Consider the following 25,612-nt stretch of genomic DNA (forward strand, 5'->3'; position numbering starts at 1 on the left):
CATGGAGTAACATAACCTCAGGGAAAAGGTAGGACCTTGACACTCTTTCTGCAGAACAGGATTCCTACCACTGTTCATGTTTTGCCTTTGACATCCAGAGGGAGTTATCTTTGTCCATAGATATTTATGCCAATTGTTGCTATTTACCACTTCAAGTACAATTCATTGCTGGAGCTCTTAAAGGTAACCTTGCACTAATTCTTTGCCATCAATCAGGAGAGTGTTAGCTCTTCTCCTTTTTCCTCACTATCTTTGATGTGACTATCCTGAGGAACACAAAGAAAAACTCCTTTAGAACAGCGCCCAACAGTATGCAGTACCAAACCAAACAATATCCAAAACGTCGAAATAAACCTTCAATCCATATTGACAAATGTGTCATCTTAAAGCGCTCCATGCTCAAACTATTGTTGCTCTTTAGAAAGTGCTCTTCAGTCCGTAACCGAGTCAAACAGCGCTTTATCTGTTTGACTCGGTTACGGACTGGAGCACTTTCTAAAGAGCAACAATAGTTTGAGCACAGAGCTTTATTAGCGTTTTATTACTTCTCCTTCATACCATACATTTAGCATGTCCTAATAACTCATGGAAACCAAAAGGAGAGGGGGAGGCCCCCATAGCATAATACTGCCTTTATTATAAACGTAATTAAAAGTATTGCACTTACAATAAGTAAAAAAAATGAGCTTCAAACGGGCCGGGCAATGAGGACTATCTGACAATGCCGCTGCTCGGGTGCCTTCCACCAGACAGGACATGAAGTCACTGGAAACCGGAAGTTCCACCCAACGCATTTCGCCACTCCCACTGGGCATCTTCAGAGACAGGAATTTCCGATTTCATTAATTAATATACCACATATGCTCCTCCTCTTCCTATGACCAAATTCCTATTCCTGTTTGAGACTACGTTCCTGTTCCTGTCTAGATAATCCCTGGGTGTACTATTGGGATGTATATTTTTGTTTTGGTTTTATCCATCTGGTGGTGTCAACAGAGGTTGGGCTTTCAACAAGAGGTCCAGATTGACAGGGGAGCCAAAAAGTGCTCAGCATTCTCTAAGGGGGTAGTGCTACAGTGAGAATAAATATATGTAGTGAAATAATTAAATTTGTATATATAAATAAATAGTCCACTCTTTTGTTCCATCTTAGTATGTCCCATAAGGATAAAACATCAACCAGTGCAGATTCTAAACAGATCACCACCACAAAAGTACCTCTTCCACCTTCCAAACAGGCTGCTTACCTCAAACTTTAACCTATTTGAAATTAGGTCAATATGCTCCTTGCCCTTTACAATGGCTATGTTTCCATGCAGCTTTAATCCACATCTTTTTCCTCACAAGAATACTATTCCTCCATAAATAGCTCAAAGGAACAAAAGGAAACTCATTGCGCAATATATCAGCTCACCAAATAAATTTTTTAAAAACAAAGGTTAAAATCTTACTCACAAACTGAGTTCACTTCATCCAAAAGATTGCTTCTTTAAACAAACAATTTCCCCCTTAAGGCTGAACTTTAGTTTCAGACACCTCTCCAAGATGTTCCTGCTTGCATGATGACGTCAACCGGAAACGCTCCTCTGTACAAATGCTGATGTTCTCCTTAGTTTAATGTCAGTGAGGTGTGAAGGAGGTGGCTTTGGTAGCAGTAATACAGAAAGTGGCAAGGAAGACCGATACAGAAAAGAGATGAATTTGGGAATATATTTTTTTCAATACCTCAGGTATTTTGCCCTTCAAATAGCCATTTTGGCTTTTAAAGTGTATAAGAAAATAGTCAAGATTTGTGGTCAACTCTCGTAGATAAAGCTGCTGTTTGGGACTGGTTGCAGACATTTTGTTAAATAAATAAATTGTAAGCTGTGGTGAGAGTTATTGTACAAAATAGGCCAGGAGGTCTAAGAAGAGAGGCCAATGTACTTTCACTGTAAATTTACATAATACATGATGACTTCTTTCTGAAAATGCAAACTGCCCATTTTGCTCATTCCTTGGCACCCTTATTGTGTCCGTGACCCAGTATAATTATTCCAGGGTCAAGAAGACAGCCAAGCAAAAAAGCTGAGATGATCAACAATGGCAACCTTTGTGTTTGTCCCATCAGTATAGCAGGGTAGAAACTGCATTGCCACACAAGTGTGCCTTTGCCCTTAAATTCAGGCAGCAATCCTACGGAGCTGGAATTTACCATTTACAGAGGTATGCTCCAGGACCAATTATGGATCCATTAGTCAGGAAATGTTTTGGTCCCTTTCTCATTTGCTCTTAGATTCATCCACTATAGGAAAAAACCACAAGTAAATTGGAATAGGTAGGAGGTCAAAATGGCACAAAGTCACCTGCCATGATGGTGAACCTCTCCCAGTCTAAATTGTTTTAACAATCCAAAGGTACAATTTACATTTTCTTGAAAACCCGATTTTGCTTTTTATTTACATAAACTGCACAATGTGAAAATCTGAATGTCAAACACTGTAATGTTTCAGTAAATCGCTGCAGCTTCACCCATCAGATATCGGTGGTGGGTACAGAACAGAAACAAAAACGCTACTTTGCATACAACATGGCAGACCATAGTCTTGGAAATTTTATAGATAGGCAACTCCTATGCTGATATTGACCAGTAATTCCAAATTAATGACTACTGCAGCAGGGACCAGACACAAAAAGTTACACTCAGCATCTTTCCAAATATCTGTTCTGTTTATTCTGTGTATTACATTTGTTATAACCATGCTTACGTAGATATAACATTAGTTTTACAATTGCAGGCAGTACATAGGTGGGCTAGTTCCTTATCAGTCTAAAAACATGAATACGTGCAAAATATTGTCAGTGCCATGTGCAGAATATGAGTGCAGTGTACAAAACATAAGCAAAGCATACAGAATGTAGTACAGTTTTATACAGAATGCTAAATTTCTTTCACACCATACACAAAAGTTGTCACCATTCATTTTCCCTTATATTTAGGATTCACCACTGTTGTTACTGCACTCTTGTAAATGGGGTTTTCACCCTGGAAGAAGTGAAAGAGGCAAGCATTAAGACAAGGCCTTACTATAATATGCAAAATATGTAAATAAAACGGTAAATACAGAGGGGAGCAAAAAAAAAATAAAGCACACACACACAAAACACACATTTATGACAGTTACATATTTTGGCACACAGGATCGGGCCACCCACTGTAAGCTGAACTGTGCAACTCAGTTTTCAAGCCGGGGGACAATGCAAACAGGCAAGGATATTTTACTGCAGAAGAGACATTGCCTCTCTGTTTTGCAATAATAAACCTGCCTGCTTGCAGTGAACAGCTGAATTTTAGTTCCACCTATAACCCTTCATAAACCAGCATGCTGGAATTCCTGGAGTTTTACTTTAAAAAATAAATGGATCTTGACCACAGACAGTTCATAGTTTAAAGACCATTATATTAAAAAATTATACTTGTATACTCTATACTGTGTGCAGTAATTACATATAATACTATTTGGTAGTCACCCAGAATACCACAATATATGGGTAGACTTAGAATTGCACATTCTAGTGCGGCCTCAGACTGGGCAGTAGGGTGTGGCTTATATTCATGAGTGGAGGCTGAGCTCGGCAGTTTACTAATTGGCTGTCTCCAGAACTGCGCATTCTCAGTTCAAAGTCGCTGACAAGGATCTTTTTTACCACCGCCCACCAGGTAGCTATATGAGAGGGGGCACTCTGGAAGAGGAGGATGTAAGGGGACACGGTGGAATAGGAGGACCTACATAGGCATTAAGAGGGCATTCCGGAAGAGGAGGATGTAAGGGGGCACTCTGGAAGAGGAGGATGTAAAGAGGCACTCTGGAAGAGGAGGATGTAAAGAGGCACTCTGGAAGAGGAGGATGTAAGGGGGCACTCTGGAAGAGGAGGATGTAAAGGGGCACTCTGGAAGAGGAGGATGTAAAGGGGCACTCTGGAAGAGGAGGTAAGAAGGCACTAAGGGGACTCTCTGGAAGAGGAGGATGCAAGGGGGAACTAAGGGGCACTCTGGAAGAGAATGTATGGGGGCACCAACTTAGGGAGCACTCTGGAGGAGGATGTAAAGGGGCACTATGAGGGCACTCTGGAGGTACTAACATAGTACCTCCAGTGTGCCTCTTTAGCACATAAGTGGACGAGGATATAAGTGGGCACTCTAGAGAATGTAAGGGAGCACTCTGGAGGATGTAAGCAGCACTCTGGAGGCACTAAGGGGGCACGCTGAAGGATGTAAGGGGCACTGTGGAGACACTGATATAAATGAACACTCTGGAGGATGTAAGGGGGCACTCTGGAAGCACTGATGTAAGGGGGCACTCTGGGGACACTGATGTAAGGGGGTACTCTAGAGGATGTAAGGGGGCTCTGATGTAAGGTGGCACTCTGGGGACATGAATGTATGGGAGGACTCTGATATGAATATAGTGCTGATCACAGGTGCAGTGCTTTGCAGGCTCCTGTGAATAAAAATAATAATTGCACATTTTTTTCCTGCAAAAATATGCACATTTATTATTTTTTCCACTGGTGAATTTAGCCTATAAATATTGATTGTCTTAGTTTATAATAGGAGTTTCTGTCATATTTCAGGTTGTCAGTAAAAAAATGTGCTCCATCAGTAAATTTTTCATGTTTTATTAGTAAAAAAAGTAATTAAGGCAACACTGGACATCAGTAACTTACTGCTCAACCCAGCAAGCCATTACTTAATGGGAATCTGAGTTCTGTAGCATTGCAGCCAGTGAGAGCAACTTCTATTAGAAGAGTGGCAGCTGCATTTCAACACTCCTGTTACTGAGGTGTTGTCAATGGCAGAACCACCGGTGTGACATGGTCCATCTATATGTCCCAACCAGTCAGTTTCACTTTTAATGGGCAGCCAGATCTTTATGTAGATGTGGACAAAATATACATAAAAAGACATTTGGATTACCACTTTTTCACCTCCTAATACATTAACACAGTCCGGTGGAAGGGTTTATTTAGCCACATTTAAACCACCAGTGTCAGATCACTTGTATACAGGAACACTTCACACTGCAGTTTCCAGCACACAATGACAGTGTTAAGAGGCAGGACAAGGCGCATGCATGAAGGAAGCAGAAAGAGGAAAGAAAAAAAAAGGAAATATAACTGAGAATCAGAGAGTGTCTTTGTGTCCATAGTTTGGGATCTTGAAATTATTAAAAGGACTCTTGTAAATAGTATTCTCTTGCTTGAAAAAGGCATTGACAGAGAAAAGGTTCACACATAGAAGTCTGGACAGTGACTGAAAAGCAAGTGAAATCTGAAATACATCTAATAGGACAGCTTTATGGAAAGCAATTTATGGTCTAAAGCCTCCAAAAAGGCTAGCAGCTACCAGAAATGAATGATATTCCAGCTGTAAGCTGTCCTCACTGCCATTCCCAGGTATAGGAGCAAACTGGCAACTACAGAAGCTTGACACAAATGTCCTGGGAGGAAAGACAGATTGGGATGTCCTCCAGGCTTCAGTACGTGCCTAGAGACCTGGCCTAGAGGTAAGTAAACAATAATCTTCTTCTTATTACCTATAGCACAAATTTATCAATGGACAATTCCATCAAAACTGCAGTTTTGGGAGGAAGACAGTTTAATTACTAACTGTTTTTTCACAAATGCTCTCCTTAGCTTTATATTACTAGAAAAAATTAAAGTCTGCCATGGCAACTTCAGAGATGTACAGCTCAGGTGCCAATGACTTACAGTTGAGGCTACCCACAGAATAGGCAGCTTCAGTTAATACATATTATCCAATGCAAGGGCTAGTTACATAGTTACATAATTAGTCAAGTTACAAAAAAAGACACAAGTCCATCTAGTTCCACCAACAGTTGATCCAGAAGAAGGCAAAAAACCCCAAGAAAGCATAATCTAATTTGCTCCAGCAGGGGGAAAAATCCTTCCTGATCCCCCAGGAAACAATCAGATAATCCCTGGATCAACTACCCCTAACGTTATTACTTATAAATGTTAGTATCCAGTTATATTTTGTGCATTTAGAAATTCATCTAGCTCTTTTTTAAAACAATCTACTGAGTTGGCCAGAATTAGTTCTTGAGTAAATCTATTCCACACTTTCAAGCTCTTACTGTCAAGAAGCCTTTCTGTATATAGAGGTGAAATCTCTTTTCCTCCAGTTGTAAAGAATACCCTCTTGTCTTCTGTAATAACCTTAAAGTGAATAACTCTACACCAAGTTTACTATATGCACAACCTATTGTATGTATTTATACATGTTGATCATATCCCCCTCTAGTCATCTCTTCTTGAGAAAGAATAAATTAATTTCAGCTAATCTTCTCATAGCTGAACACCTCCATGCTTCTTATCAGTAAGTGGTTCAGCTCTGAATCTTGGGATAGACCACTAATCACATTAGACCAGGGGTGGGCAACTGTGGCCCTCCAGCTGTTGGTGAACTACAAGGTCCCATCATGCCTCTGCCTTTGGGAGTCATGCTTGTAACTGTCAGTTTTGCAATGCCTTATGGGACTTGTAGTTCTACAACAGCTGGAGGGCCACAGTTGCCCACCCCTGCATTAGACCATTCAGAGCATGACTCATTATTCTCTACTCTCTGCATACAGCATGGTGTTTTAGCCAGTTTTCTGGTTTGACAACCTTGGTCTTGCTTTCATAATTCCATGCTGGCTATTGCTTAAATATATATTTTTTTAATCAAAAACGCAGACTTTTATGAAACTCTTTTATTTTCCAGACTATAGAAGTTAAACTAACCCACCTGTAGTTACTTGGTAAAAAAACTTTGATCCCTTCTAAATATAGGCACCATATCAGCTCTACACCAATCCAGTGGTAGTACGCCAATCATCAAAGAGTCTCTGGACATTAGAAACAGTAGCTTAGAAATAACAGAGCTCAACTCTTTTGTGTGTAAGCCATCTGGTCCAGGTGCTTTATTCACATTTATTTTGTCTAAAGCCCCATACACACAGGCGGAATATCGGCTGGTTCAATGGAAACTGACATTCGGCCCGTGTGTACACCCTTCTGTCCTTTAGAAACCGGCCGAACAGCTGGCTTCTGTTGAAAGGGCATGCTGGAAAACCAGTAACCAATCGGCATCCGATCAGTGCTGGTGGCCAATGGTTACCAATGCTGACCTGTGTGTTCTGGTGGGGAGAGATGGGAGGCAGAACTCAATAGCTCAGCGGGGAGATCACTGTAGTAACATTACACTTTAAATGCTCTTTTCATATTATTCATATGTAGCTATTTTAACTTTGGATGTGAACCACATACATGTTGATTTTATTTGTAGCCTTTTAAACTTCTTGCACACAGGAATATATTTTGAAGTCGATTTGAAGAGTTCCCGTTTCTGTTCTGTGTTCTTTAAAAACAACATTCCCTCCCTGTCTAAATCTTGGAGCACAGCCGTCGCTTTTAAAATAAATGTTTTTATCTTTCCAGTTACAGCCTATTGTTTTCAGCTGACATTAATTAAATTAAAGTATGGTCACTGTTACCTAGATGTTCTTTTACTTCATATGAACATTAGTAATAAGCTCTGCAATGTTTGAGATTAACTGGTCCAACAGAGCATAATTTAAAGCAAGGGCTTCGATAAACTGTACCATAAAATTGTCTTGTAATAGGTTTTACATTTCTGCTCTTTCTGCCGTTCTAGCTATGCTGTTATTACAGTCAATTTCAGGGTAGTTGAAATCCTTCATTATTACCACCGTTCCAGCCCTTGCAGGCCTATCTGTGAAGTCTCCACCTTCTCATTAACACTGGGTGAACTGTAACAAACTTCAATAATTCACGTCAAAGTATGTACACCTATATCCAGCTCCACCCAAAATGCTTTAGTACCACTGCACTCTCCATCAACTAGGTTCTTTTTCACGCTCACTTTAAGATCACTTCTTACATAGAGGCAGACACTGACACCTTTTCATTTTACCCTCTCTCCCCAAAGGTATACCAGTAATATTAACCAATAATATTAATAGCCCAATTATGTGCAGAATTAAGCCAAGATTGAACCATGGGAAACTCCTTATCACCTGCCATAATCCTCCCCCCATCTTCCCACATTCCATCCTCCATTAGTGTCTGACCCCTGACTAACAGGTCTGCCCCATTATATTCTAATTCTCCCTCCCCCCTCAATTCTAGTTTAAATACTGGGACCTGTGATACTGTAAGTCCTAGGCGGTTGCAAGCAGGGAAGCAGGGGGAAAACCTCTACTGGGATCGAAAAAAGTGGGGTTGATGTTGGGGGGTTGGAGAAGGGCGATCAGTGAAACTTCATTTTTAAGATGAAGTTCTGCTTTAAGGATCCTCCATCTTCCATGCAGTCTGTCATTAGCTCCTACATGGACCAAGACAGATGGCCAGCGAATCCCAGTACCTTATCAACCTGGTCGACCACATGCCAAACCCTGATATCAAAAAGACAGCTAACCATTCAGCTGACATGATCCTAGCGACAAAAATATTCTGTTAGGTCTTCTGATTAAGGAATCCCCAATTACCCAGTCTCTGGCTGGAAGGCGGTGATTAATGGGGCTCTGCCCCTATATAAGCTTTTTTACATTAGCAGAAATTGTTCAGTTAAATTTGAGAAAATTTGGGCTGGCTGGGTGGAGGTACAGGGTCTTACAGTTTAAGATACTGAATCCCCATGGTTAATATTTGGGGGTCTGGTAGTGCTTGGCTACTGTGTTCTATCTGTACTACCTCGTCCCCTTTTATGTCTCCTTTCTCCTCTTCCTTCTTCCGTTCCCATTCCCTTACCCGCCCCTTTCCCTCTTATCCCCTTTCTCCTATCCCCCCCCCTTTTTTTTCTAGCTATCTTGTATGCTTCTTCCATTTGTTCCTTCATTAATTAATTAATGCATAGACTCTCTCAGACAGGATGGATGTGTGACCCTTACAGGTACCTACTAATGCTGTATGTCTTGTGATTCACTGATTATTTGACCAGACTTATGTGTACCTCTGTTTGTTTGAACTTGTGAACAAATTTAATAAATGCAACTGTTAAAAAAAAGGAATCCCTGATTACTACCAACTGTATAGGCTTTTCTGCATTACCCTTACCATCCCTACTAGATGGGCCGCTCATCCGTTTGTTAGGGATAGCCTTGACATCTAGGGCTGAGTTTGCCACCTCCACATCTTCACCCAACTTGGCAAATTTGTTAGGGAGCTCAAACACAGAACTGACCTTTCTATATTCTGTGAGACCCCTCCTACTTTCTCTAACTTCATCTTTCCTACCCTAGCATCCTGACTTACCCCTCCACCCTCCACATCAACTCCAATAACCACCTGCTCAGTGGGAAGAAGTCACTTTTCAAGGCTTTCCATTCCATTCAGTTTTGCAATTCGCTCCTCCAGATCTATAATGTGAGCTTTCAGAATGGCAACCCACTTACATATGTCACAGCTGTATTCATCATGGAGCTGTGCACACAGATAAAAATGAGCATCTGAGGTTCATGACAAGAAGAAATTAATGAATTTGCAGTAGTAAGGTTTCTAAACAAGCTAAGAAATGCTCCAATGGAGCTGGGATTTTTAAAGTGACAGTAATGTGCTACAATGTAAAATAATTATTATTGATCCATATCAATTATAACAATGCTCACTATATCCATAAAATAATCAGCACGTGTCTACATTCCTAGTGTCCTTGCTAGAAAGGCACACACACAGGATAGTTCCATACATATCCCCATAGTGCTCCCAACTTAGAAAAGGAATCCAAAAACCTAGGAAAAGAACCCACTGTGAGTGCAATATAACACTTACGTGAAATGCGAGCAAATTGCCCCATCACATTGGAGGCATTACTCTTAAAAGGCACAACATTGTCTCTGCTAAATCATTACAGTGTGACCAGGGAGAGTTGTTAACAGAAAAACTGCTGGCATGTAATATCCAGTATTGCAATACAATTACAGCACAATAGCAACATCCCCCTCCCCCCCTTCACAAGCATGGAATACTTACAGAATCCCATTTGGCATTCATTTTGTCCTTTTCAAATTTGGCAAACTCTCTTCTTTCATGACTAATTATAAACTTCCATATAAGCAACAATGATAATCCAATAAGTACAACTGTAGCCACCACACCAACAACGATGGGAACGATTTCAGGGCCACTGGGACACTCTAAAACAGGAAATCAGTAGATGCATCCTCATTAGCTGCTTTCTTTATATGGGAATGGTGGGGGAACATGAATAACTCTGCTAAGTATACATTACCTGGGTCTCTCACAACATGCACACGAACCTCAGAGTTAGAATTTACAGAGTAGGTATAGTAGAACCAGCAATCATCTTCATCCTTCTCAATGCAGTGTGTGAGAGCATCTTCCTGTCCTAGTTGAGGTAACTTGTCACGGCTGTCCACCATAGTAAGGTTGAAATGTGAACACTGGCTATCACACTCTTCTTGTTTCTCTCCTTTTTGGAATGCTCTGCACTGAACACATTCCCTAGTTTAACAAAAAAAGAAAAAAAAAAGTCATTCCCAAAAGCATTGTTAAATAGACAAGCTATGTTAAATCAACACATGAAGACAAAGAATAAGGAAAATATGCAAATGTAAAATGACCAATATTTGGCTATCATGATGTGGTGTGCACAAAAGAGTTAAAATGATGAAGGTACACCTGTATAACCCTGGAGTCCTCCTCCGTTCACCTGTCATGTCTGACCTAGGGGCATGGCGGAGCAGTTCTAAAGCCTAGGTTCCCCACTCTAAATAGAATATTGTGAAGCCAAAATGTTTCTATAGGGAACTTAACCACCTGAGTGGTGACATCAGAAGGTGCATAGTTCCAGCTACAGAATTGTGGTGTCATAGGCAAAAATGGAGGTGAAAAAAGACAGAGAAGTAACTGCAGGCAAGCGAAGAAGTTGCTACTAAAAAGACATATTTACACACATGGTTTTATTTACACGACTCATGCAGTGCAACAATGATTTAACTGAACTAAAATTCATTTTTATACTTCCTGTGAAGGAGAAATATGTTCCTTACTAATACTCACTTGTGTTCCTCACAAACACCAAGACAGGTCTGGCACATCTCACATGTCTGTCCATGGAATTTGGGGTCTGTACATTTACACCTTCCACATTCACATATTCCTCTTCCATTACATAGCTGATTATTAGAAGTCATGCATGTTTGGTTATCTGTTGAGCAATCACAAGCACTACCAGAAAAACCAAGGGAACAGTTGCAAACTCTGCATTCGCAGACTCCATTACCTGAAATAAAAGACATGTTTTAAGTATCTAGTTTAAAAACTGACACCCCTAACTACCAGAATCACCATTTTATAATTAGCAAGCACCTTTCCATTTCAGTCTGCAACTACCCATGATTGTTACTGCTTGTTTGGGAAAATTCACTTTTCCAAAGTACATCTCTGCATCCTAACTTGCAAATAAAATAGCAGGCTGCCTCATCAACTGACTGCCAAGTAGCAGGATCTTTGAGAAACAGCCCAACTACAGAATAATGCATGCTCATAAAGAAATGGAACTGTTCAATTTCCGCTCTGAGCATGAGCATTAAAAAGCAGAATTTTTGTACTCACCATAAAGCCTTATTTTTTTGGAGTTTATTGAAATGATACTGCTGCTTACAGAAGGATTATAAACTGGCAAACTAAGAATATTTAGGCCAACCTAGGATAATACCTCCTACTATCAGAAAGTATCAGTTTGGCCCATACAGTAAAGGGAGTTTTTTTTTATCCAGAGTTCAGCTTTAAAATCATCCATAATGGACGAGAAAGAAATTTCATTTTTGAGGACACTGATCCCTCAAGGGATGAGAAAGATATGTGATTTTTGAGGACTCTTTTCTGTTTTAAATGCTGCTTTATGCATTAAAACAGTATTAAGTGCAAAACCAAAAATGTAAAATATTGTAGCTTACCAATCAATACATGTGGTGGCTGTGTTACTTTTCTTTTTTTAGGCTTTTTCTGGTACAATAATTTTTTATTGAAAGTTGTGAGAGGTAACAATACAACTGCTCACCCATATGCAGGGGGTTAGTGATGGATGTGCATATTCTAAAGATGAAGGTGGGATCTTGTACAAGTTAACAGTAATCAATCTTACAAAAAGTAAACAACAGGTGAAACTCAAAAAATTTGAATATCGTGCAAAAGCTCATTTATTTCAGTAATGCAACTTTAAAGGTGAAACTAATATATGAGATAGACTCATTACATGCAAAGCAAGATAGTTCAAGCCGTGATTTGTCATAATTGTGATGATTATGGCTTACAGCTCATGAAAACCCCAAGTCCACAATCTCAGAAAATTAGAATATTGTGAAAAGGTGCAATATTCTCCGCTCAAAGTGTCCCACTCTAATCAGCTAATTAAGCCATAACACCTGCAAAGGGTTCCTGAGCCTTTAAATGATCTCTCAGTCTGGTTCAGTAAGAATCACAATCATGGGAAAGACTGCTGACCTGACAGTTGTGCAGAAAACCATCATTGACACCCTCCATAAGGAGGGAAAGCCTCAAAAGATAATTGCAAAAGAAGATGGATGTTCCAAAAGTGCTGTATCAAAGCACATTAATACAAAGTTATGTGGAAGGGAAAAGTGTGGAAGAAAAAGGTGCACAAGCAGCAGGGATGACAGCAGCCTGGAGAGGATTGTCAGGAAAAGGCCATTCAAAAGTGTTGGGGACTTTCACAAGGAGTGGACTGAGGCTGGAGTCAGTGCATCAAGAGCCACCACACACAGAGGGATCCTGGACATGGGGTTCAAATGTCATATTCCTCTTGTCAAGCCGCTTCTCAACAACAAACAAGCGTCTTACCTAGGCTAAAGAAAAATAGACCTGGTCTGTTGCTCAGTGGTCCAAAGTCCTCTTTTCTGATGAGAGCAACTTTTGCATCTCATTTGGAAACCAAGGACCCAGAGTATGGAGGAAGAATGGAGAGGCACACACTGCAAGATGCTTGAAGTCCAGTGTGAAGTTTCCACAGTCTGTGTTGATTTGGGGAGCCATGTCATCTCCTGGTGTTGGTCCACTGGGCTTCATTAAGTCCAGGGTCAACGCAGCCGTCTACCAGGAGATTTTGGAGCATTTCATGCTTCCTTCCACAGACGAGCTGTATGGGGATGCTGACTTTATTTTCCAGCAGGACTTGGCACCTGCTCACACTGCCAAAAGCACCAAAACCTGGTTCAATGACCGTGGGATTACTGTGCTTGATTGGCCAGCAAATTTCTTTTATTAACTGTGTCTTGGGAAGTAAGTTTTCACTCTGGATTGGTATATTGTATAATTTTTAAAACAAATTTTGGCAGCTCAGCTGAACCACACAGAGAGTGTTTACACTCTTAAGGGTGGTAGCCTATGACAGCCTGTGTGTGCATGCTTGACGTCAGAATGACGTTGTGTTATGAATTGAGAAAATGTGTGACTGTCATTGAGAATGTAAACCAGCTCTGTGTATAAGGCCCCCCCCCCCCAACCTAAAGTGCCCCAGGCCTCCCCAAGGTTTCAATTTGGCCCTGCCAAAAGTGTTTCAGTTAGTCCTCCCTTCAGAGGGGAAACACCTCAAGACAGAAGTGTGTTACTGCCTGCATCACTAAGTAAAAATAAAGAAAAAAAACTAAAGAAAAATGTAAGCTGCAATAAATAACATTTTTGATTTTGGGTTTACATAGTTACATAGTTAGTCTGGCTGAAAAAAGACAAAAGTCCATCCAGTTCAACCATATAACTTTAATCATCTAGGGTTGTTCTTTCCTAGGGTTAGTGTTGAACTCACCTCCACAAATCAATCCATTGGATCGGTCACAATTGAAATCGTCGCATTCACAGTATTTTCCTGTGTAGAGCACGTTAGGATTTTTCCTCTTCTTACACACACACTTTCCACAGATACAGTCTCCATTGTTACTGCAGATCTCTGAGCTATTCTCCTTTCTACACTGAGCATCCATGTCTTCACTGCTGACTTCCTCTGTGCTGCATTCGCACTGTTTTCCAATACGACCATCATTACATCTGAGATTAAAGGAATCCAGTATGAAAAGCCAACAAACATCAAAAATAGGACTTATTTATACCTCAAGCCTAAACTTCTAGAGATTTATAAAATGCAAGTTTAGCTATGCACTTCCACAAAAAAAAGTAAATAGTAAAAAAAAAAGTACCAGATGTACTTACACACAGATATATGCTTCACTTTCAATATATCTTACCCTTCATATCTGTAGCGCTGTACTCTAAAGGGGCCTCTGAGAAATATACAGGTTCTCCCAGACTAGTTCAGAGGCTCCCAGACACAGCCATTAACACAGGCTCATTCTAGGAGATATCTTTTTGTAGATTTATTGCAGCAATCAACAGGACAGAGGGATAAGGTACAGGTGTGACGATCGCGGCGTCAGACCCCAGCTCTTCTCACCAAACTCGTGACCGAAGGACTAGCCTATCTAAAACCAGTCCTTTCACGTGCCTAACAATGCCACGCCCAGCTGCACCCTGCACAATCATTTTCCAGCTAATGGACCACAATCTGTGTACTTGCAGCCTGGAAGCGATTGTTACTGGGTCAGGTTAATTACGCAATTAACCCTTCACACTGCCACCACCTCCTTTTTGTACAGAGAAAGAGGAAACTCGGCAATATCAGCAATAACACTATGATGTTGAATAATCGTCTGTATACCACTGTCACCGCAGGCAGGGTATATAGAGGTTTAAACACACACAGTAGTGCTCTTCAGAGACAGGGGTTCTTAGTTTGCATTAAAAAACTTTAGAAACAGTTCAACACTTTCAGAAAGTAAGACTAAAAGGTCAAAAGGGTGCTGTCACGGTATAGGGGCCCGGCCAATTTTCAATTCCTGCTTACTGATCCGGAGTGTCACGATATGAGTTCTCTGCCAGCCCAGTTATTAATCTCCAGGTATTAATTCCTTGTTCCTAATCCCTCCTGGCCATAGGAAGAGCCTCCTCCAATTAGTATTCACTCCTGTGTGCCAAAGGCCCCTAGCTGTAATTAAGGCTCCCCCTCCACAAAAGGTCCCAAATTCAATTAGTGTATACATCCCTAATTAGTGCCTTACGTTTGTATTAATGTATTTTCCCCCACTGTTACACTGTTTACAGCTGCAAATCCAATTATCCTGTTTCAGTGTCCAGCCTGTCCAACCAGTATTTTCTGTTTACAGCTACAAATTAAATTACTGTAGTTCAATTCCTGTCCATTCTCTTCATTGTCACCTGCTAATGACCCCCCCCCCCCACCTCTTATCCTGCTCAGGGGGTGTAAGAGGCCAGTACTGGTCTCTCTTGTTGAGCCATTCTGCTGGGCAACCACTGAGGGGTCCAGCTGGACTCTAGTGGCCCCTCCGGCTCTGCCTGAGCCCCATTGGAGGAAGGGGGACCCCAGAAGCTACATCAGCCCTTCCTGAAATGCTATCAGCTTTGTCAAAGACTACCTCATCAGCTCTGCCTGAGACCACTGCATCAGCTTTGCGTGAGTGTATGCTTTCCTTGGGCTATCTGACTGCTTATGAACTGCCTCTTGGATTACAAATTGCTGTAGAGACTTTAACTTTGCCCACCGGGGCTGGATTACAAGTATTTTGGACTCTCTCTCCCTGCACTACTCCCCATTGAGTGACTGTTGTCTGCTTTAATAAAGCTTTAAGTGTTTGCCGTCTGCCTTGTGTGTTCTATCTCGCTTACCCTCCGTCACAGGTGCAATAAAAATATTTACAGAAAAAAGATGTAGCCAATATATATATATATATATATATATATAAATATACAGAGAGCAATAACACAGCAAAGAGATAACAGTAAGGAATTTAGATAGATAAAGTACTTGCCAAAAGTCCTGGTTTAAGCAGATCAAGTTTCCTGAGCCAAAAGGGTGCCTTATCTCCAAAAGTTAGTTCCGATGTTAAAAGGGAGAATCTTCAACTTCAACTCAACTCAGCTTAGCTTTTTACTTCAAGCATAACAGCCTTTTTCTAGCAACGCAGCGGGGTGTCTCCTTAAAGTAGAGAACCAATCGCCTCATTTGGGGAGGGGTGTTGTAGGCGGGGAGCTCAGGCTATGACCAAATCCCTCGCAAATTATACTATGGTCAATAACTTTTCCTAGATACATGTAACATTCTATCCACGGGTAGATTAATATGCATAATCATCTGCTGAACATCTAGATATGAAATATGACATACCTGCTGGGACGATTAAGGAGATTTAATTTTCTGCTCTCCTGTAGATGTCAGCTAGGGGTGTAATATATCAGGCAACCTGTGTTAAAGTGACCCATTCGAATATGCACTCCATGTTTATGTAATTATTTCCTATTTGAAGATATAAAATTATATGCAAAAGTGGGTTTTTAAATGTAAGTCTGTTTCACAGCTAGCTGGAATGTCTTTGAAGCTCAGTGAGGACTTTATGATCCTTTTCCAGCAAGAGTCTCGCAGACATACAGGGGCCAGGCTAATTGGGGTTTATGACCATGAGCTCTCCAGCTGGGCCTTGATGCCTTTTTGAACTCAGCATCCAATTTTTTTATTTATAGCACAAAAAATAATAAACACATAGGCGATCAAATAGCACCGAAAGAAAGCTCTATTCGTGGGAAAAAAAAGGACATAAATTTCTGTTGGGTGCAGCGTTGCATGAACACGGAATTGCCAGTTAAATTAATGCAGCACCGTATTGCAAAAAATGGCCTGGTCAGGAAGGGGGGTAAACCCTCTGGAGGTTAAGTGGTTAAAGCCTTACTCACCAAGTCCAAGGACAGCTATTCCCCTCATTTTTCATGCAACACTCTCCAGTGAGGAAGAACAGGATCCCTATCTAGACTGGCATCCACAGGTGATGCTCTCCAGCAAATGTCTCTTAACCAGGTCACCATCAGGCCCACAGCTCACCACCTGCTGAGGCCCAACAGAAACTCTTCTGTACCACTCTGGCTGCATCCCAGGGACAACAGCACCAGGAAAAGAACAAGTCTGAGCAGACTTCCCAGACATTCATCTTCTTCCCAGCCAATTTCTGGGTGCAAAGATTGGCTGAGGTCGGATAAGTATTAATAACTTTAGTGGTTGACCTTCCCAGCTATTTCTGGAAGCTTCTTCCAGAGGCAGGTAGGAGCCATCAACCATCAAGCTTAGAAAAACCTGACCAGACCTAAACAATAGATTGCTACTCCACTGAGTACAACAGAGCCAAAAATTAAATTTAGCCTAGTTAGGGCAGGGTGCTACATATTTACAAACAAGGCATTCCCAGGGACTACAGCTGACCATGTACAGAAAGAATTAGTGGCCCTGTCAGCTGCATCCTTCCTCAAATCCCTTGACTGAAAAATCAAAGGAGACAGGACTGGTTCTTCCAAATTGTTTCCAGTAGATGTTTTTCAGAATTCTGCATGATCACCATGGCCATTTTGGACTTGAGAAAATGTATGGCCAAGTTCAAGACCAATTTTTATGAGAGATGCTGTGAGTAGGCTATGTAGACATTGTCTCAGATGTTTACAGAGAAAAGCCCTGCAAATTAGAGCTGCTCCTGTGGGGAATTTACAGAGTTCCATCCCTATGGATTTTGTCTGTATAGATTTTCATTGCACTGACACTGATTCAAGAGGAATTGGAAATGTACTGGTGGTGACTGATCACTTTTCCAGATATGCCCAAGCTTTTCCTACCGAGGATCAAAGGGCAGTTACAGTTACAAGAGTGATTTGGGAGAAGTATTTTATCCATTATGGTTTACCCCCCAGGTTACACTCAGATTAGGGCAGACATTCTCAGAGCAAGCCAATTAAGGAGTTACTTTCACAAAACATTAGAAAAAGTCAAACCACCCCTCGAAGGCAATGCTCTCTCTGAGAGATTAAACAGGACCCTGCTTAATATACTCGGCACCCTACATGCTGACGACAAGCATACCTGGAGCCATAATCCATGGTTGAAGCCATAATCCATGCTTATAATAGCACCAGGCAGGAGAGTACAGAATTCTCCCCCCTATTTCCTGATGTTCGGGAGGGAACCTTGATTCCCATTGACCTCCTGCTAGGACTTTCCAACAATAATATTAGTTATCAAAGTCATTACCAGTATGTGGCTGATAAGACAGATAAACAGATATTGCAGAAGGTCTTTCCCTTTGTTTGGAAGGAAGAGGAATTGAGCTATTTAGGTGTAAAATTAACCCCCTCTTTAAAGGACATATATCAGAAAATTTATATTCCATCGATAAATGAGCTGAAAGATGATCTGAGGAAAATATCTATTGGATCACTCTCTTGAATTGACCGTATAAATTTGTTAAAAATGGTGATAGTTCCAAAGGTCCTGTATAAATTTAATATGCTCCCAATATATTTACCGGGGTAATTTTTTGAGACAAGAAAAAAGATGATGCTTAAATTTATTTGGGCAAATAAAAGATCAACAGTTAGCTATGAGGTATTGTGTAAAGATAGAATGAATAGGGGTTTAAATGTGCTGGATTTTAGGAGATATTATTGTGCGGTGTTGATTTCATGAATGGCGGATTGGATTTATAACTCATGAGGGGGAAAAGTTGGGTAATGATAGAAAATTCACTGAGCTGGTCACAGTTAGATAAGATTATTTGGCTTCCACAACAGTTTAGGAATCTTTCTAAAAATACAAGCACCTTAACACAAAATATTTTTAAGATATGGGATAGAATTCATAAACATAGGGGGTGGGAGTATAATTCACTATTAATTCCGTTGGGGGTAACAGAATTCTTCCTCCCAGGGAAAGCGGATATCACAGGTAAATAGATAAAAGATAGAAATGCACAATTAAAAGACATCACTGATAAAGGGGAATTGTGTACTTTTAGAGAGTTAAAAAATAAGAAGGAAATATTTTCAGTGATAGATGAATGGCGTTATTACCAATTAAGACATTTTGTTACAACACTCCTGCAGCCACTAATAACGGTGGAAGACATATATACATTTGAACAATTTTTTATTATAGATACAATGCGAAAACATGTTACTTCTCGCATATATAAGATACTAACTGGTATATTTGGATCTGTTTCTCCATCATTTTTGGAAAAATGATTAAAGGAATTAGGAACAAGAAAAAAAGAAAATATTTAAATGAATACAGCGGTGGATATGCATGCAGTAGAAATGAATTACAAATGTTTAATGAAGGGGTATATTACACCTAGTGTTTCACATAGTTAACAATCAAGGAATTCACTTTTGTGTTGGAGGGGGTGTGGGAAGAAGGGAACAATAGCACATACTGTATATGGTAGGAGTGCCCAAAAATTCAGCAATTTTGGCTGGGAATTATACAACAAATACAGGAGATAACGGGGGTTAGTGTATTGAAGGATCCCTGGGTTTGCCTATTTCTTATTACAGATCTCACGGTGAAACAATATAAGGACACGTTGACATTTCCCTTAATAAACGGAGCAAAAGGTTTGATCCTGAAATTGTGGCAGCTTCGGGAAACACCAAAAATCAAAGATTTGATAAACAGAGTGGAATATATATACAGGATGGAGGAATTATATCATATTGGAGAAGATACAACTAAAAAATTTAAGCAAATCTGGAAAAGTTGGATGGTTTTTAAAACATCGAGGAGATACTCAGTCCTAGATGGTGATAGGTAGGGTAAGAGAGTGGAATGAGACAAAAAAGAGCTCAGGAATAAAATAGAGGAATAGGAAGAAAGAGGGTTAAAATAAGAAGTGACCAATTGGGGGGGGGGGTGCTGGGAGATAGAAGAGGGAGGGAGGGGTCGGGATTACGAAAATTTTTTTATGAAAATTGTATGGTTTTATTGAGTGGAAAATTGTTGTATTTGTAATATAAAAAGCAATAAAAATATAAATTAAAACACAAAAATTTAACTACCAGTATGTGGCTCACCTGAAAGATACCCTCAAGTCTGCTTATTGTTTACCTGAAGAAAACACACTAAAATAAATTAAAAAAAGGTTTGATCTTTGTCTAAAATATAGAGATCTGAAACCAGGTGTTCGAATCTTGCTGCGGAACTTGGAAGCATCTGGAAAGCATAAGCTGGACGATGGTGGAAGATTTTTACAGTGATTTACAAATTTCCCAGGATCCCTGTATATAAGATCAAGGAACCTGAAGGTAGGAACAAAGTCTGGCATTGAAATCATTTGCTACTCATCTCTTACGTCATTGATGAAGATGGCTCAGATGACACTTCAGAGTGTGACCCACACTATTTTAATCAACTAAAGTACAACTAAAACAATTCAGATGACTAAAATATGACTAAAACTAAATGGTATTTTGGTAAAAAGACTATGACTAAATCGAAATCGAAATTTGACGTCAAAATTAACACTGGTTCACAATGGCTAAATCTGTATCTGTAGTGCATGTTCAAACCTTAATACCATAAATAATAACATATTATTAGATTTTTACTCCAAGAATATATAATGAGTTTGGAAATTCTAGAGAAATGCTTAAATAATGCATTACAAATTTAAATAAACTCATTAGATTTTAGTCAACCAAAATATACTGGAGATTTTAGTCGACTAAAATACAACTAAAACTAAAACAATTCAGATGACTAAAATATGACTTAAACTAAAATGAAATTTTAGTCAAAAGACTATGACTAAAGCTAAATGAAAATTTGATGTCAAAATTACACATCTCACCTCAGATTCAGACAGACCTCTTAACTGATTGTTTTGATACCTCTGAGAGTGACTGAACTGTAGTTCCTAAGGTCTCTTGCTCAGCATCTTTCAAGAGAGCCACTGAATCCTGAATCTACAGAGTTTGTGCCTCAATTAGTGAGCACTAGTTTGGGACACAGTCCTTCCACATAGCCAGTGCTGTCCCTTCCCATGACTCATAGTTCTAGTTCAGTGCCTCAAAACACAGGATTACCTCAGAGAGAAGTTTGGATAGGGCAAAGAGTATCATCTATCTGTTTTGACCTATGACAGTTTGGGGGACCCGAGGTTTATCACTTGGCAACACTTGTACCATGCTTGCGTAGGAGCAGTCCCCAACAGAGTCAACCTAGTGCTCGTTTTTACTTCACCTGGCATTTATTGCTTCTAAGCTGTTGGATTTCCTCAGCAGGCCATTGTAATGGGGAGAGGACAACACTGTTTTCTTAAATTGGTGTTTACTATGCACATTGTGTTGCCTTTGATGGGACGTAAAGATTTCACCAAAGAAAGTGTGTAGGATCTGCTGCCCTCTAATGTCTGTATTTGCAGATATCTGTTGCTTGTTAAGTTCTGCAGAGTCAGTTGGTTATAGACAGATATTTCCTGTCAATGCTAGCTGAATCAAAAACCCCAAATGGAGAACTGTGATATTTTATAAAGGGGAGTTTCCAGGAAGTAGAGCCAGAATTGGACCACATGACCATCAATACAGGAGCTGCTGCTGTATTTTATCCAGGCCAGAAGCAGGGATTATTGGGCAAGTGTTTCTATAGTCGATAGTTTACTTTTGTTGCCCTTAGCTTCTGTGCACAATTCCACTAAGACTCCCATTGAACCCTTTGTTGTTATTACCTGTCTGTATATGGGATGTACAGTATTTACTGTTATTAACCTTTTATTATATAACGCTTGTATTATTCCCATACTAGTGTGTATTTGTATATTTATGGTTAATGTTATATGCTGATTGTAGTAGTTCCACTGCTCTCATTTACTTTGATTAGATTACTGATGAATTTCCTAGGAAAGAATTCCCTCTGTTCACAAAGGCCCTGTCCTGGGTGGAAGCACTGCCAACTTTATTATCAATCCACCATTCCACTTAGCAAAGGTTCTGGTTCTCTTATCTACCTACGGGTTTAGTGCAATATCCTGTTTGGGGAGGCCTATTTCTCATAAACCTTCCATAAATTATTCGGTATGGATCAACAAAGTTTCAACATGTAGATAAATAAAGAGCAGCCAAAAACAAGTACCTGCAGGCTCCACATTCAAATGTACCATTCCCAAAATGACATTCTGTGCTATTAGGGGTTGCCAATTCTTGACAATTACATTTACAGATGAATTCAAGAAGAATCTTGACTTCCTCATTAAATCCCAATGGCTTAATTTTAATGGACTCTGTTTGGTCCTTTTTGGGGCACTTGTGAGCAGTTACACTGATCTCAAATTCAACCTAAAAGAAAAACATATTCCAACTGATGCCAATTTGCCAAACAATACAAAATTGTCCAAATACTATACTGTGATGCAGATCTTTTATTGCAAATCATTTTATAGCAGATAATGTATATAATGTTTATTATCTTCCACCTTGAATCCAGCTTCCTTCATCCCACAGGATGAAAAGTCACCGTTTACCACATTTATTGTTGTGTGTGAGATGACATTATGATCGGCGAGGTGTTATTGTTATCTCTTCCTAGCAAATGAACAGACAATAGTGATGAGCTGAATGCTCAGGAACATGCAGGAAAAATATTAATGCTTTCCTCCAGTTAAACAGATAAATACATCAAACAGATGAAATGCATAGTCAGTGCAGGAGACCAGATTTTGGTGCAGTTCATTAAAACATACTGTTAGAAATTCTGTATGTAGCCCTACAGAACAGAGAGTGCACAATCTACATGAGTTTTTTCTCTACTTGCATTAGTGCAACCAGGAAACAGGAAATTGTATTTTCAGAGAAAAGACAGAGATTACAGTACTATAGATGCAGCTACAAACTTATACACGCTTCTATCTACTGGTTGAAGAATATATCTCTACAGAATACTGATGTAGTTGTTGCACAAAATACATGAACACTGTACTGCAACACCCCCACACAGCAACTACTCCTTTTTTTAGTCCCATTTCGGATCTAAGTTCTAAATCTGTTTCTTGTAAGCGGTTTGGAAAAGCATCTGATCCACTTTTGTTTCTAATGGGTTGGAAGTCTTTGCATCTCATCCCATAAATCTGGCTCTGGTTTTAATGTGAGCAACATAGGACAGACGTATGGCTGGGATGCCTTTAATGCTTCTGGTGGATTTCCTGATCAAAGCCTCTTGTTGCCTGGTTTCTTCTTTTAGAGTATTTGAATTGTCTGCGTTAATTTGTTTTCTGAGTCACTGTTGCTTATCTTTATGTGACACTGATGTGGAATTGTTTCTCAGTATGAAGTGTTTTTGTTAGTTCATGAAATTTTGAACACCCTGGAGTTTCGTCAACAATTATACTTCTACTGATGGTTACCTTGTTTGTGTCTTGATGTAGAATTCTGTATTGCTTTTGAGATGCACTGTACTTTACAAGTTCACCTTCATTTGCATCCCTTTTTGAGCGTTTTTCTTTTGGGATGTGCACATAGGCTTTGTTTCCAAAAAAATTTAGATGGTTCAAATTCTGGATCTTTCATATAGAGTTTTCTCAGTTGGTTTTCCTGGTAGTCGATTTTGGGGATAGCATGCTGTCATATTTGCTCCCCCCCAGTATTTGGCTGGCATATCTGCCTGAATCCGTAGTCACATGCACATGCTCAGTTTAGTGTGTATTGCTGGAGAGGTTGTTTTTTGTGATCAGCACTGTCCAGACTGTCCAGAAAGGTCAGGACTTTCACATCCTCCTAGAGCAGAACGAAAACTCCTCCTACAAGCTTTAACCAGTGCTCAGCTGAAGTCACAAGACTGCTCTAACTGCTGATCAGAAAAGGTATTTAGTATAAATATTTACTAAAATAATTGCATTTCCATGTTGTGTGTACTGTGGGAGAACTGATATAGTGAATTCAGGGTCCTGTGTTTAGTAACACTTTAAAGCAGACCCTGCAATAGAAACACCACTAAGTAATGCTACGACATGAACATTTTCTTTCTTTCTTCATCCTTGTTGAGACATGAGCACTGCAGCACAGCTGATAGGCCTCTTTTATGACTTATCCATCCTCTAGTCTGAGGAAAAATCAGGTCTCCCTGCCCTTCAAACATGGATGCAGTGATGTATTTGGGTTTTGTGCTGCCCTAATATCAGTATAACGCAAAAAAGTGGAAAAAGAAAAAGCCAAATCTGATACATTTCACGCAAAACCTCAAAAATGGACTGGACAAAATTATTCGCACCTTCTCAAAATTGTAAGAAATAATTGCATTCCAAGTTTGTGGTGCTCCTGTAATTTGTAATAGAACTCATCTGTATCTATTAACAGATATTAATGTTTCTGTGTCCACTGTAGGCAACATTGTCAAGAAGTTTACAGCCCATGGCCCTGTAGCAAATGTCCCTGGACGTGGATGAAAGTGAAAAACTTGATCAAAGATTGCGACAAAGGATTGTTCAAATGATGGATAAAGAACCTTGATCAGCTTCCAGACAAGTTCAAGCTGACCTTCAGGCACAGGGTACAACTGTGTCAGCTCGCACTATATGTCACCATCTCAATGAAAAGGGATGCTGTGGTAGGAGACCCAGGAGGATCCCACTGCTGAGATAGAAACATAAAAAAGCCAGATTGGAGATTGCCAGAACTTACCTGAGGAAGCCAAAACCCTTTTGGGAGAATGTGCCGTGGACAGACGAAACACAATTACAGCTTTTTGGTAAAGCCCATCTTTCTACTGTTTTCAGAAAATGCAATGAGGCCTTCAAAGAAAATATTACAGTCCCTACAGTCCAACATGGTGGAGGTTCACTGATGTTTTGGGGTTGCTTTGCTTCATCAGGAATTGGATGTCTTGACCATGTGCATGGCATTGTGAAATCTACCAAGGAATTCTGGAGTGCAATATAGGACCCAGTGTCAGAAAGTTGGGTCTCTGTCAGAGGTCATGGGTCATACAGCAGGACAATGACCCAAAGCACACATCAAAAAGCACCCACAAATGGTTTAAGACAAAGTACTGTAGAGTTCTGAACTGGCCAGCAATGAGTTCAAATCTCAATCCCATAGAGCACCTGTGGAGAGATCTCAAAAAGACAGTTGAGAAAAGGAACCCTTCCAATCTGAGAGGCCTGGAGCAGTTGGAGAAAGAAGAGTGGGCCAAGATTCCAGTAGAGAGGTGTAAGAAACTCATTGCTGGTTACAGGAAGGGACTGATTTTTATTTTTTCCAAGGGGTGTGCCAAGAAATATTAAATTGAGGGTGACAATTTTGTCCATTTTGGGGGTTTTGCATGGAATATGCCAGATTTCGCTTTTTGTTTGTCCACTTTGTTGTGTCATACCAAAACCAAACAAAAGAAATAAACATGAAAATGTCTAAACATTTGTAATTGCAACATTGTTCTGGGTGAAGCGGTGCATTACCTGACAGAAATGCAGGGGTGCCAATATTTTTGGCTATAAATGCGGACAACCACACAGATGACATATAAAGTACAAGCTTTATATGGAAAGCTGAGATATCACATGGAGGATGGATGTCAGTCTTGACCATAGATGTTGTATCTAGCCTGAGTTGACATACAAGATATTTCCAACAATAAAGGTGTAATGTATTGACACCACTTAAATCCTACACAAGTACCTATCACGTGGCTTGTATTTGACCA

General features: G+C 40.0%; 1 protein-coding gene across 2 annotated transcripts in view; it reads right to left on the reverse strand.

The window, feature by feature from the left end:
* Positions 1–2,700: 2,700 nt before the first annotated feature.
* The window catches only part of LOC149469733 (integrin beta-1-A-like), a 50,727-nt gene continuing 27,815 nt past the window's right edge, over positions 2,701–25,612 (reverse strand). The window contains exons 7-12 of one of the 2 annotated variants that reach the window (XM_089668691.1): positions 22,055–22,257; positions 13,850–14,088; positions 11,086–11,308; positions 10,295–10,527; positions 10,036–10,199; positions 2,701–3,025 (exon numbers count right to left, since the gene is read on the reverse strand). In XM_089668691.1, the coding sequence (XP_089524817.1) occupies positions 2,960–3,025; positions 10,036–10,199; positions 10,295–10,527; positions 11,086–11,308; positions 13,850–14,088; positions 22,055–22,257 (1,128 nt within the window). In that variant the 3' untranslated portion in view covers positions 2,701–2,959. Of the gene's footprint in view, positions 3,026–5,164; positions 5,240–10,035; positions 10,200–10,294; positions 10,528–11,085; positions 11,309–13,849; positions 14,089–22,054; positions 22,258–25,612 lie in introns of those variants that run through there. The other variant, XM_089668692.1, reaches the window with a different exon arrangement.

The sequence above is a fragment of the Staurois parvus genome, unplaced genomic scaffold, assembly GCF_062004578.1.
Source record: "Staurois parvus isolate SC_StPar_1 unplaced genomic scaffold, SC_StPar_1.0 ptg000061l, whole genome shotgun sequence".
Classification (NCBI taxonomy): Eukaryota; Metazoa; Chordata; class Amphibia; order Anura; family Ranidae; genus Staurois; species Staurois parvus.